We start from the raw sequence: 15,653 nt of genomic DNA, 5'->3' as shown, positions 1-15,653 counted from the left end.
ACGATAAATCAAAAACTATTATGCACAAAAACAAATGAAAATCTGTTTTATAATGTACAAGTAAAGCCCTTTCATATAATACCCCACTTGGTATAGTTATCTTATTTTGAAAATTGAAACACATTTTAATTTTTTTTAAATGATGTAACCACAAATTCGCGGTTTTCAGATTTTTCCTCTTGCGTATGCTATAAGACCTACCTACCTGCCAAATTTCATGATTCTAGATCAACGGGAAGTACCCTATAGGTTTCTTGACAGACACAACAGACGGACAGACGGGCGGACAGACAGACAGACAACGAAGTGATCGTAAAAGGGTTCCGTTTTTCCTTTTGAGGTAATGAACCCTAAAAATGAAAGAGTTAACCTTTACAGACTGTTTTCGGCAAGGGAGAGAATACTTAATAGTGAGATCGTTACAAAATGCTCTATATTGTAGTAGCTACTTAGTACGGGCGCAACAAGTGACCATTTGTAGCTGTCAGTCGCTCCCCACGCTGAGTCACAGTATAAGGAAAGACACAGTTGTCCGACGCCTTCGACCTCGTGGTAAATGCACGACGCTGCACTATAGGTCCCAGAAATACGGGGGCCGTATCGGGTCACCCCCTCGTACCCCTTACCGCACAATTGCTGTCTGGGTGGCTTCGTCGAACCTCTATGGGTAATACTTAACTAAGTATAATCCTATCTACCTATATAGATTTGAGCTAAGTAGCATCTTCAATGTATCTCAAAAATACATACCTAGACAATTTTACTTAGGTACTTATTCTATTTTTACTTTTGCTTACTCTGTTTAAATGCATGTAATCATCATCTACTACCACCAGTGCCAGTCCACCGATTAATAGGTACCTATCGAGCACGGCTCTTCTATCTTTAAGAATCAGATAGTAGAGTCAATGAAGCCTTTTCCTCGATTATCCTCAGAAAATGCTATTTTTCTACAAAAAATTACAGAAGTTCTTGGCCTGCAAATTATCTTCAAAACTACTTCATTTTCTCAGCTATCTAATAACTGACAAAAATCCAAACTCCATACTTATTATTAAAAAATTGGGTGTTTTACGGCTTCATTGACTCCACTAAGAAGGGTTAGTTCCACCTGTGTAAGTATGTACGGTGAAAACTCCCCAATGATGTACTATACAGGTAGGTAGGTACCTACTTACTACCTACTAAAATCCCTACAGAATGATGCTCTCAATCCGTACGCGTCGTAGTCAAGACGTCTGGACATCATTTTCATTAGAGCCTCCACTCCACTCCATTTATACTAATGTAGAGGTGAGATTGGATCGCTGATCCGGACGTTTTTCTTGTTTTCGCCACCAAAAATAACGTGGGGTGACTACTTGTGGAATAGTGATTGACGAGATGTGTTTGTATTTTTTGAGTTGTTGATTCTTGAAAAATAAATACCTAGAGATACTTTATAATACTTAATTTAATTTATTTTATTAACCCCCGACCCAAAAAGAGGGGTGTTATAAGTTTGACGTGTGTATCTGTGTATCTGTGTGTCTGTGTATCTGTGTATCTGTGTATCCGTGTATCTGTGTATCTGTGTATCTGTGTATCTGTCTGTGGCATCGTAGCGCCTAAACGAATGAACCGATTTTAATTTAGTTTTTTTTGTTTGAAAGGTGGCTTGATCGAGAGTGTTCTTAGCTATAATCCAAAAAAATTGGTTCAGCCGTTTAAGAGTTATCAGCTCTTTTCTAGTTTTCTTGTAGAAAAGAAGGTTAGATAACCGTTAGGTTCTTAATATTATGTCAATTGACAAATGTCAAGCTGTCAAGATGGACGTTGCCTAAATACATAATTATTTATTTGAAAATGATGTTTTGGAAAACTCAAATACTTTGGATCGTCGGGGGTGTTATAAATTTTTAATTTATTACACAGTGTAATACCTAAATGTCAGGCATTACAAAACACCCAAACCTTGACTGTTTCCAATGCCCAACTACATACATATATACTTACCTACTTTCTAAAGTAAAAAAAATTCAAAGAATAGACTTCTTTTCAAACCCACACGTAATAATACGTACTACCAGATAACTAGGATATGCAAGAAAACTTTGTTGAAAACTTTTTTTAAATACTTACCTACTGAAACTCAAGGAATTGTTCCATTTCAAGATACAAAAAAAAAAATAGCAAATGTAAGTAGGTATATTAGGGAGGTACTTACTTATGGTGAAGGTAAACACGTGAGGAAACCTGTAAGCCTGAGAGTTTTATATAATACTAGCTGATGCCCGCAGCTTCGCCCGCGTGGATTGGTCAGATCCCCTGCAGCATCAGGATTGAGGAGTTGGACTCCAAATTTTTTATGAAACAATGTCGCAAAGTTCCTCTATCGATTAAAAAAGAAATGACGCAAATCGGTTCAGAAATCTCGGAGATTTCGGTGTACATAGGTAGAAAAACACAACTCCCTTTTTAAAAGTCGGTTAAAAAGTAGCCTATTTTACGCCCTGGTCAATCCTCTACTTGCCTGTGAAAGTCCCGTCAAAATCGGTTTAGCCGTTCCAAAGATTAGCCTTTTCAAACAGACAGACAGACAGACAGACAGACAGACAGACAAAAATTTTAAAAACGTGTGATTCAGTTATGGTATCGTTCAAATAACCATATGAGCTTAATATGAGGTAGTTATTTCGAAATTACAGTCAGACACTCCAATTTTATTTATTAGTATAGATTCTCAAGAGTGTGTGACGCCATTCCACTCTTGGCAAGTGCGGGCTTCTCATTCTGAGAGGAGACCCATGCTTAGTAGTGGCCCGGCGATGACTTGGTCATGACTAGAGCAAGTAACAAGTACTACTAGCATGCCATCATTAGCATTTAGAGGTTCGGGCAACTTGTTGCTCGTGACGTCACAGTGACATCACTCGCAGTCGTTCGTTACCCGCTTAGCTGTGGATCCGCGGCCATTTGTCTCCCAGTCGCCGTGACTAACTCACTGACTGTGATTTTGTCCCGTAAAGTCACATCAGCGAGTAGCGACAAAATGTTGAGCCATTTTAACCCGACTGCGTCAAAGCCAAAAGAAAGGGTTATGATTTTAGCAGTCTATGTATGTATATGTATGGTTGTATCCAGATTCTGTGTGTTCCACTGTAGCGCCTAAACTACTGGGCTGATTTTGATGAATGAGGTGAATTGATTCGTTGTAAAGGTCCGGGTGACATAGGCTATATTTTATACTTACAGAAAAATTGACCTAACGGATGTTACATCAAATAAAGTGGGGGTCTCCAAAAATTTTGCTATCGTATCGAGTGGGATGTCAATGAAAGAGGAGAAAATTCTGAGTTCATAAGTATAAAATATGTACAACAATATTAAAATATACCAAGAGACAGAAAAACAATTTTACTCTCATATTATTTCAGAGTTTATTATAGACGATCGTAGTCGGGTTTTAGTTTTCAACTTTATCTTGTGTGTTCTAAAACATGAAGGAAGAGTATGCACCGTGCACAGAGTTAAAGTTTGTAAGTTTGTTTGTTGAGGGTAATCTCTGGAACTACTGATCCGATTTTGAAAATTCTTTAACCAGTAGAAATTCACATTATTCCTGAGTAACATCTAGGCTATATTGTATCCATGTTAGACTGCATCATCACTTACCACCAGGCGAGATTGCAGTCAAGGGGTAATTTGTATGGGAATAAAAAACATAGAATAAGTAGGTACTCAAAAGTTACAAGCATAATGAATTGCTCACCTAAATAATGTACACCGGTATTATCAGAACAATCTCTAATTAAGTAATATGTTAATTAATTTGGCGCGGATCTGATTAGAATAAAGGTTTCAACTGTTTGTCACCTGCTGCGATTGGTTGTCATCCATCATACTTGGGTCTAAACTCTAAAACGCAAGACATACCTACTGGCAGAACCGAGGCGGACGTATTTTTAGGGTTCCGTTCATTAAAAGGAAAAAGGAACCCTTATAGGATCACTTTGTTGTCTGTCTGTCTATCTGTCCGTCTGTCCGTCTGTCGTGTCTGTCAAGAAAACCTACTGGGAATTAAAATTGACACTGTGTCTATGAATGTTGACATTAATTGTCTCATCACTGACATCAAACGCCCACACGACGCACATATTAGTGGGAGGTCCCGGGTTCGATTCCCGACAGGGGTTTTGAATTTCATAATTTCTAAATTTCTGGTCTGGTCTGGTGGGAGGCTTCGGCCGTGGCTAGTTACCACCTTACCGGCAAAGCCGTGTCGCCAAGCGATTTAGGGTTTCGGTACGATGCCGTGTAGAAACAAACGGAGTGTGGGTTTATTGAAAACTGCAATACCCCTTCTAGGTTAGCTCGCCTCCATCTTAGACTGCATCATCACTTACCACAAGAAAAACAGGTTGGCAATAGCAAGTCCAGCGTACCTAATACCTATGTACGTGTATTAGTAGAGGTCAGTGATAATACCCATAATATCGGTTTTAATCGCATCGGAACTATCGCAGTAGGTAATTGAACGCACTGTGGGGGGATCGTAAAATGTCAGATACGGGGTTGTCCGCGGCGCCTCTGCCGATAAATAGTGGAAGCCGAGATAGGTCAAGCTGGAGTTATTGACGACAAGGGTCCACGCGCACTACGGATTCTATAACGTGCGGTTCGATAAAACGCACGCAGCGATTAACAGGGGCATCTAAGGTCAAGCTGAAATTGTTAATGAAGTACGCTCATGCATTTTTAGTGACACGTTTTACGAGCAATTTGATAAATGCTTTATAAGGATTTCTTGCGCATATTATTTTGTACGATTGAGAGTGATTATGGAAAGGTCAATTTTATCTTTCTAGAATATTCGTCTCTTTTCTGTTTGGCATTAAAATTGAGTAAAAATTAGGAAAGTTTTTTATTTCTTTAAACTTTTACAAAGTGCTTTTAATTCGTCAAGCGACTCTATCAACCGCTAAGTAGATAGTGTTTTTTTAATTTGTAGTGTGATTGATAGTGCACATAATAAAATGTGAATTTATCATTAATACTTAGTCAAAAATAAAACCAGATAGTTTATCCGGTTGTCGGATCCGCCGAATCGGGCTTGCAATTTTTGTTGTCAGCGTCGCGTCTGTCGAGTTTTTACTCGCGGTTATACCGCAACAAGTAGCAACAGTGTGAATAGACCTTTTCCTAAGGAAGCTTGAAGGCTTTAATCTTAATGCAGTGAATGCCTACTGCAAGGATGCGGCTTTATTTTATTTTTTAACATCGTGCAAGAGTCGAGTGTTGTATATAAATAAGATAGTGTAATAGATATTCGAACTTGGTAGTAAACTTTCTTTTTACAGAACTTAAGTAATTATTTACTTTACTTTCTTAGGGTTCCGTACCCGAAAGTTGCCAACTACGAATAACGGAGCCCTATTACTAAGTCTCTTCTGTCTGTCTGTCTCTATATGTCCGTCAATCAGCGGGCTGTATCTCATGAACGATAAATAATAGGTAGAGAGTTGCAATTTTTTACAGATTGTTTCACAACAAATAATAAAAACTAAGATCGGGATTTTCAGTATGGCTTTTAAAATTAACCGTACCAAATCATTACATAAAATCACACTTTTCACACAATACGGAATTAGCTGGACCTCGTTCGGGTGTCTCTGTACCTACATATTATATCCTTTCTTAGTGAGAAGTCGACTTTATGGAGAAAACCTACATGTTTAGTCTCAAATTTCTAGACCCAGCGGCCTAAGATATAATTATCTTGATTAACTTCATACTATGATGGAAACTGCAGATGAATTCACTTTGCATCTAATCTAAGTACCTATTACAATTTTAATATTACGTAAAATTACAGGCAAAACAAGTTCTCGGTATTGCTACCATATTGTATGTAGGTAGGTACTTAATCGATTTTGCTGTATCGATTTTTGACAACGACTAATTAGCTGATACCTGATTGAACTATACAAAGTGTCACTGGTTTTTTCTAATAATTCAATATCAAATATCAAGCAGACCTTATCTGGGAACCGATTTGTTATGTTTTTATAGTGTTTACCGATTTAGAAATAAAATTAATCGATGATTATAATCTACTCGTTAAGTCGATATAAAACTAAGCGAAAGAATAAAGATACCTAGTGGTCAATATAATTTTATTATTTTTTCATAAGATGTTACAACATTATCAAATTTCTAGTATTGGCGTCACTCAGAAAAGCAGGTATTATTTAAATATTTTTATCGAATTATTGGAATGTCCTCTCCAAAACCAACACAAAAAAAACACAAGTTTAATGTGCAAGGTTATCCGAGAGTTTTAATCTAAACAAACTAATGCCAAAATAAATAATTTAATTAGAGCGTGATTGCTATCACAACATCTAATTATCCAGTTCACAACCCAAATACCGAAAATATGCGATATCGCTCCGAATCTCAGAAGGAGACTAAACTACAACCTTCGAAACACCCGTATTTATGCAAGTTCAATCTTGTTGGCCTCCTAGCAACAGATTGTATGACATCGAATGAGCCAAATATCGATTTTATCAATCTACCTGCATTAGATAAATTAATAATTTTATATTATTTTTGACAACTCAAATCAATTTTTAAAAATAACCTTACACTAGCGACTGAACGGAAAAAATAAATCTGATTTATTCCCTATCCCGTGGGAATTTAAAAAATCTGTTTGGGATGGGCATTGGTGAGTCCGTCAGTGAGTCAAGACCTTTGTTTTTACTTAAGTAGTATTTAGATTTTTTTTGTAAACCCAAGTGTATTAGTGACACTAGACTGTTATAAGATTTTTTTATTTCTTCAAAATCATCTTTCATTGTTAAATAGGTAGTAGGTACTTAGGGTCTCTGTGTGAGTACGAGGTAATATCGCTAATTCATTATTTGGATTAACGTATTAACAGGGCTCTCTCCGTCACTCGTTTCCACTCGTTTCATACAATCGTAGTTCCAATTTCATTTGAATAATAAGCAACCAAAGTCCATGAAATTTTGCAGACATATTCTAGAAACTAATATCTGTGTCTGTGGTGTTTTAGATTTTTCTAAAAATATGTAGTTTTAAAATTACAGGGGCTCAAAGATTTGTATGAAAATTTTTAGACCGCGTAACTTTGAAACCGAGTATTTTAACAGAAATCTGGAAAACCACAGACATAGATATTAGTTTCTAGAATATGTCTGCAAAATTTCATGGACTTTGGTTGCTTAGTATTCAAATGAAATTGGAACTACGATTGTATGAAACGAGTGGAAACGTGTGACGGAGAGAGCCCTCTTAAATACTCGTGTGTAATCGATAAATGTCATCAAGGAATGTCAAAATCATAAGCCCAAATAAATCAATCAATCAAAAAGTAACTAAAAAAACAACTGACGAATCTCTAGCGTCAGTCAGATATTTTATTAGCAACATATTGTGAACTTTTGAAAAATACAGGATTTTTTAATTTTTTTTCGTAGTTTTTTTATGGTACCATATCGGTAATCATCAATACTACCTGTCTTCGTTTTTGCTGGCGTTGTTTATCTACGGCAGCGGCTCGCCTCTTCGGCGGCACGTGTTCCTTATGAGAGAAAAACTCCATAAGAGTTAACACGATTACATTTTAAGATTTTAGCGAAGTAAGGCATATATCTGTAAGGTCCGTGCTAATAGCTATAGGTACGGTGTCGCATCAGGTCACATTCTAAAATTGTCTTATCATTTTGATTGACACTTTATAAGAGGCTAAATATAATAAATCATGTCTAATTATTTGAGTAATCTTTAAATGATAAAATAGTAATCAATTAAATAGATCTTATCAACTGTTAATAACTACTGGCCACCTTTGGTATTGTATTTTCAGTAGAAAAAGAATGCTGCGTAATACCAAAGTTTTAGTTAGTTTTTAGTTTCGTCCTAGGATTTTTTTTATTGCAACTTAACTAGTTTTTCTGGTGTTAACTGCAAAATTAATTTTTCTAGTTAAGTTAACCGTCTTTTGGTTATAGGACGACAGTTATATCAGTAAAGTAAATATTGAAAGTTTAGCAATAACTAAAGTTCCGTGATAATACACATGATAACCAGAATATTATGCCAAAACTGCCACCCGTGTTATCAGCTGACACACGGGATTAGCTACCATCTGCCGTTTGATTGATCAGTAGATAAGCCTGACATCGACAGAGAGAACTAGAGTGAGTGAGCTTTCGATTTGATCCTGAATCGACATCTGTCAAATATTAGGCAATCAGGTATTTGAGTACTAGGGGTGCCGTGAACCCTATGATTTAAAAATTTTAACCCCCGACCCAAAAAGAGGGCTGTTATAAGTTTGACGTGTGTATCTGTCTGTGGCATCGTAGCTCCTAAACTAATGAACCGATTTTAATTTAGTTTTTTTTTTGTTTGAAAGTGGCTTGATCGAAAGTGTTCTTAGCTATAATCCAAGAAAATCGGTTCAGCCGTTTGAAAGTTATCAGCTCTTTTCTAGTTACTGTAACCTTCACTTGTCGGGGGTGTTATTAATTTTTAATTTACACTTGTACCTATAATATTTGAAACTGTTTGTCTCGCCATGCTGCTATGACATCCCATGTAACATACTTTCGAGGGGGAAATATTCTAAAGATACCCGCTCGGGTTATGCGGGGTTTCTACCCACTAAAACCTGGCCCTCCTCAGCACATATAAGCTCCGGGAACTCTAAAGAGGGAACACTCTCGCGCGACACCTTCTGGGAGGTGTCGCGCGAGAACTCTTCTGGGAGGATCCATGTAACATACCTAACCATTTCGTACCATACATTTGACTCCTGCTAGTGTCGTCGAAGCCTCTAGGTTTTGTTAGAAGTTCCCTATCAGTCATGAACTGTGACATAATCTTTTTGAGAGCGCACCACCACAAATGCTGTTATAGGCTACTATGAAAGTTACAATGAATGTAGGTATAGATTTCTTATTAAACTCAACCAAAAATTCTTTAGTGACGTACTATCAAGATCAATTGTATCCATTGTGCGTCTGTTAACACTTGGGCAATCGGTTTCAGAACTTTTTTTTTGTTCTTTAATTTGATTCGCCGACCTGCGCGCGCGCAACCGCGATAGTTTTGCTGTTATCTACCCACAATCACTCTTTCACTTGTTGATTACTGTTTTAAAGAAATTTGACAAATTCATTTAAAATCTTTTATGGACTCAATGATATTCTTACCTGCAATTTATACCTACAACAATAGGTATTTATATTTTATACCTACAAAAGCTCTCACTGGTGTTTCACTAGTCATTTACTCTCCTAAACCTATACTCTGTGGGGCCCAGCCACCCAGCTATTGACTCCGAAATATCATTGAGTGTATTGAATTTGAAAATTTTGCAACTATTTTTTTTTAATTGGTTAGGGCTTGGTTGCAATCTGCCCCCCGATTGTGTAAGAAAAGTTATATTCATGGCTTTCGTTAACGTCAAGAAATTCTGCCCTTTGAATGGCTGTGAAAAAAGGTCAAACAGCGAATGAACTAATCAAAGGGCAGAATTTCTGGACGATAACTGGATAACTTAACCATGAATATGTTTTATGGGGGGGGGGGGGGTTTAACTCGAAGATTTCGCTTCCCCAGTATTATTATTTAAATATTTTTATCGAATTATTGGAATGTCCTCTCCAAAACCAACACAAAAAAACACAAGTTCAATGTGTAAGGTTATAGAGAGTTTTAATCTAAACAAACTAATGCCAAAATAAGTAATTTAATTAGAGCGTGATTGCTATCACAACATCTAATTATCCAGTTCACAATCCAAATACCGAAAATATGCGATATCGCTCCGAATCTCAGAAGGAGACTCAACTAAAACCTTCGAAACACCAGTATTTATGCAAGTTCAATCTTGTCGGCCTCCTAGTAACAGATTGTATGACATCGAATGAGCCAAATATCGATTTTATCAAAGTACCTTCATTAGATAAGTTAATAATTTTATATTATTGTTGACAATTCAAATTAATTTTTAAAAGTAACCTTACACTATTATTTTCTTGCCTTTATCGATATCTATAGTCCTACCTATAGTAACACAATAATCACAATATAAGTACCTAAGTGTATTTGTAATTGTAGATACGATAAGACTTCCAGTGTATGTAGAAATATCGGTGTTATCGATTTAACGAAATTATGTCAGTTGATAACCAAGTTTGAATAATTGCTTCGGCTCGATGACTAACATAATAATCAATCAATCATTAATCATTCTGTTTGCGCAACCGTCTGTCCACAGTGGCCCCATTTTACTATTTTTATTGAATTTAACTAGGTAAGCTTATATTACTTATGTTAAAATTTATGATAACTTGGTAGTAAAGAAGTCCGCCTATTATTCAGGAGGTTGGGAGTTCCGTACCTCAAAAGGAAAAAGGAACTTCTATCTGACTTCGTTATCTGTCTGTCTGTCCGTCTGTCGTGTCTGTCAAGAAAACCTATAGGGTTCTTACCGTTGAATTAGAATCATGAAAGTCAGGTAAGTAGGTCGCTAGTTATGAATAAATCCATACTTATTAATTAATCAAGTTAAAATCCATCAATCTCTCATATCAAGTTTCTAATACCAAGTCAAACCATTCGGCCGACCAAAAAATCCACGAGCTGTAAAACCAAAAAAAAAGTGAATCGAGACCGACTTTCGCTCCGATTATGAACTTATGAAGTTATCATACAAAGAGAGTCAAAATGTAGAGCGAGCAATTGTCATATTATTTTCGTATCAAAATTTTGATGTCACGTTTTATTGATTTCCAAGGAAAGTCATTGAGAGTTGAGAACCAACCTGTGGTAAATAATTCAGTTGACCATTCAAAAGCTTTGTCGAAATAAATTTGAATTAAACAAAAATCTTATGTAAGTATTCTAGTTTAGTAAGGTATTGATATATTTTTACTAACACAAAATATGGGTTGTATCGTACTGTCTAAAATAATAATTAATATCGTATGATTGTTGACACAAGAAATAATGGAGCTTCACATCTAAAAGTACTTACGCGTCGGTTTATTCTGAGCATTCGGCACATACTGATAATGCTACTGTTATTTTTAGGACTGTTATAAAAATAGTCGGATTCTGACAGATTTGAGACCGTAGTATGTAGCCAATTGGCATCTTTATTTAGCCGCTATGTCCTATTTGTCACACATTAAAAACCGTTACATATCTTCATAATCATCCAAAAACGGTCGAACAAATTTTTTTTTTTGTTGAAATCGGAGAGCGTTCAAAAACGCGGCGCCACGGCGGTGGCCCGCGCGGTCCGTGGTCCGCTCATTTCACTGCCCAATGGCTCGTGAACCACGTTTCTGCACGCTAATTGATTAAAACGCAGCATGTCAATCCGACGGACGAAAGGATCGCGCAAACGCATCGAATTTTGGGCGTGCGTTTGTACATCTATGCTTATGGCATATTATTGTAAATTGAAAACTTGAAAAGAGCAACCACCGAGTTTCTTGCTGGTTCTTCTCGGTAGGAAGGGCATTCCAGATCATTGGTAAACTACTTTGACGATTCAAAATCACTTGCAAAAGTTTACTTGAATAAAAATATACCTAGTCTGTTGTATTCTATTCTATTCTATGGTTCTGGTAGTTCATTCTGGTTCTTGGTGCATTATGTTCCTTAATGGATTGTATTATTATTTATTATTTTGTAAAAGCTGAAAGTTTATCTGCGTATCGTCCCCAATACAGGGATGAACGGTCCGCGACTATGAAGTTTGGATCATGGTGTCTTTGGGAGATAAAAGTTTAAGGGTGTCTGGCAAGGATTTGTCACGTTACTAAGTGTCTGGCAATGCATGACGCGATTTCTAATACTATTCCGAAGAAAATATATAAAAAGCCATGCATCGCAATTGTGTGCGCAACGCTAAAGATGCGCCGACCGCCCCGGGCGATCTAGTGCAGTGCCAGAATCGAATGAACCGGCTCCATTCACATCAAAGGAAGCGCTCACAGCTCCTGTCTGCCTCTGAGCGCTCTCTAAAGTCTAATTTAAATGACGCGTGGCGCTATCGTGATGCTTTTGAATTATGGCACGCGCTGTGCCTAACGATAGCCACAGTATAGCAAGCGCTCAGTTTAGAAATTATGCTTGTACGGCGCAAAAGCAGAGGGCTGAGGGGGTGGCAGGCAGCACATAACTCTCGTAGCTTTAGTTTTAAGTTTACGTAATAAATTATCAACACTAATCATCTTACATATCTAAGAATACTGACCATCAAAAAGTGTACAATAGTACTTACTTTGAATAAATGAGCTGAGGCTGAGATCTATAGACTTTGCTCAGACATAAGACCCTGTTAAAACGAGACAGCGTTATAACGCATAAGTCTGTCTCGTTTACTAAAACTTAAGTCTAAGCAAAGTCAAAGTGCGCTCTATAGATTTCAACCTGAGTTAGTGAATCGCTTTCTTTGTTCTTCTCCTTTTATGATGTGTACATTCGTAATCCAACTGAAGTTCTATGATTGCTAAACAGTGTCTTCATACGTGCAACAGTCATCTGTCCGAGCGTGCTGGCCGGAATCGTATTCCGCCATCGGGCAAAACCATGTAATACGCTCGTACTTAATCAGATGAATGTCTGTAGCCAATCGGAAAACAGGCGTCACAATAGAAGCTATGCTCTGAGCTACTCTACGTGATCAAATCAGAAATGAGGAGGTCCGTAGGAGAACTAGAGTAGGCCATGGATCAGCGGGTTGCGAAGCCGAAGTAGCAATGGCCAGGGCACATATTTGGAAAAACCGATAGATTTTTGGGACCCAAGGTGCTGGAATCGCAACCTCACACCGGAAAGGGCAGCGTTGGAAGAAACCCACAGAGTCGCAGAGAGATGCTGGATTCAAGCGACGCAGGATAGTGGTGTGTGGAAGTCCCTACAAGAGACCTATGTCCAGCAGTGGGCATCTATCGGTTGACGATGGTGATGATCATTATGAATAGAAGCCCGTTCAAACCGCTCGAAAGGACGGTGAGATGACGGTTTTTCAGAGGGAAATGGAAACAATGGATTAATTTCACCAGAATTCACCGTGAAATCGATATAATATTCGATCGTGGATGATAAAACGTCGATTGGCGATATGAATGACACCGTTAAAGAAACTCAGCGAGTCGCAATGGAGTTAGGAATCTTGATTGTATCGCAACAACGTAAATAGGTCTTGCGATGATAATGCGCCACCTTTCACTCAAGTGTGGACTCTATTCGGTTCATTTTACCCGTCATTGTTGATTGGATCTACCGTGGCGGAAGTTTTTGGGTTAGAAATTAGATTTTTGAAAGAAATCAATAGTTAATTTAAAAACCACCATTTTGCAAAGACACCATCTTGATTTCTGTGATCGTACGTCACGTCACCTAAATGCCTGTGGCTAGATTACGGTAAAATGACACCTACAGTGACGATCACAATCACCAACCGACACTCTCTCGCTATTGGCTAAAATACATTGTTGAAGCAAAATACTATAAATTCTGCCAATTATAACAATTGACAGCAATGATCGATGCAGCTTTTTCATCGTATTGCTGCTATTCTTCCAATTTTTAAATCATGGTCGGCCGAATTGGATTGGATTGGTCTGGATATGATGAAAGATGGTCACTGTTGGAGGACGGAATCTTACAAGAATTACTACATGACATGGTTTTGTGCCACTTTGTCCAGCAGCACCCAGTTACTTTCTTAAGATTGTGGATGGCCTTTCACCTTGTAGAGATTTACCAACGTTGCCTTTTGCCATCCACGTGTTGATATCATCATATGCTAATTACTAATCACTTAAAATCATCCCAATTACACCAGCAGCTCGTTTCCTTATGCTATACCTAGTTAAAAACAAAAGCGACAAACCCGTTGTCTAAGGAAAAGGAGCTGCCATCCACACTCTGGGGCCTACCCGATCCATCCATCCATCGCTATTCAGCGTGGCAATGATGCCAATTTGATGGCACCTTTGGCCCAAAAGCAACCACGGGCGGACTTTTCAACTGATCACGTTCTAATGAATTTTTTAGGTATTTTTTTCATTTCAAAAACATATCTGATCTTCTGTTCTCTTTGTCCACAGAAGAAGCAACAAGTCCAGAAGGCGGCGTGAAGGAGCGTGGGGAGCGGGAGCGGGGCGCGCGGGGTGGTGGGGGGGAGTCGCGCTCCGCGTCCCCCGCGTCCCGCGCCTCCCCGCCGCCCGACGAGCGGGACATCGAGCACAGTATACCGGCTACCCTCATTCAGGACCCCAATGCTGAGAGGTGAATATCCTTTATTCTAGAAAATTCTTCCTTCTTTCACTGGGCTATGGAACATGAAGGTCTTCTTCCATAAAAGCTGGCCAGCTTATAAGGCCTCTTTTTTAAATTTCGATGTCATGTTAATTGCTAGCCCTTGACTGCGATCTCACCTGGTGGTAAGTCTAAAATGGAAGTAGGTTAATTTGGAAGGGGTATGAAAGTTTGATTAAACGCGTACCCCTGATCGGTTTCTTCGCAACACCGTTCTTAAACGCTGAATCGCTTGCCAGCATGGCTTTGACCGTAGGGTGGTAACTAACCACGGCCGAAGCCTCCCACTAATGACCAGACCAGACGAGATTCAATTTAATAAAATCTAAAATTGATGATGCAGTCTGAGATGGAAGCGGGCTAACTCGGCAGGGGTATGACAGTTTCATTAAACCCATTCAACGCTCAATTGCATAAGCCAAAGCCAAAGACCCTGAAATGCGTGCCCAGGATCGAACCTCCGACTTCCTGAATAGGAGGTGGACGTCTTGACCATTAGCCCAGAACCACTATGTCACGGCTAGATCAAACCTTAGAACCAAAATAAGCGAAAATAAACTATAGAAGTAGGAGTCCGAGATAAAGACCACGTTTCACTAAAATCACAACATCCGAATGCCACCATATCACAATATCTTCTCCGATACATTCATAACACTTCTGACACGAGCGCATTGTATACTTGACGGTGGTCTCGGCTTCAATCCGTAGTGTCCACTTTAACGATCCCATTGTTTTCGATGATCAGTTGTCAACTGCTGTCCACGGACTTGATTCAACCAATCACAAAGACCTCAACAACAACCCTTATCACGAAGCTCTAAAGCTCTTTTTTGAATAAGCGAAGGTTCTTATGTAACCGGTCGACGTGTGAAATGAATGGACTCGCGATAGTGACGGCTGGTAGGTAGTGACACTAAAAATGATCAAGAATTCTTCATTTGACACTCCATCAATATCTGTTTTATGTTTTATAGTTAAACTCAACGGTGCAGCGAATGCGATGGATCACAAGCGAGCTATAATTATCGCCAAGATAAAGCATGGGTGTAGATTTTTTTTACTATTTTCAAGTATGATTTATCACGCTGCGTTAATGATCTTTTTGTGAATTTAATCCTACTATAATTGCGAACCGTTGTAATCTACTACTATAGATTATTCTAGTGATTGGTATTAGACAGGGTCCAGTAATCAGAAAGGGCTGATGAACTCCTTGTCACATTGGTAAGTACAGTGGTCGTATAAGTGGATGGTTCTGAGTTCGGTTACCAGTGGAAGGGGGAATTTATGCT

At 38.4% G+C, this 15,653-nt stretch overlaps 1 protein-coding gene across 1 annotated transcript in view; it reads left to right on the top strand.

The window, feature by feature from the left end:
* The window catches only part of LOC123880728 (protein tiptop-like), a 381,041-nt gene that overhangs the window by 352,327 nt on the left and 13,061 nt on the right, over nt 1–15,653 (top strand). Inside the window, exon 4 of the mRNA XM_045929027.1 lies at nt 14,148–14,328. Within this exon, the coding sequence (XP_045784983.1) occupies nt 14,148–14,328 (181 nt within the window). The remainder of the gene's footprint in view (nt 1–14,147; nt 14,329–15,653) is intronic.

Source organism: Maniola jurtina, chromosome 3, assembly GCF_905333055.1.
Source record: "Maniola jurtina chromosome 3, ilManJurt1.1, whole genome shotgun sequence".
In the NCBI taxonomy this organism is placed as follows: Eukaryota; Metazoa; Arthropoda; class Insecta; order Lepidoptera; family Nymphalidae; genus Maniola; species Maniola jurtina.
This window is presented reverse-complemented; position numbering and strand designations above follow the sequence as displayed.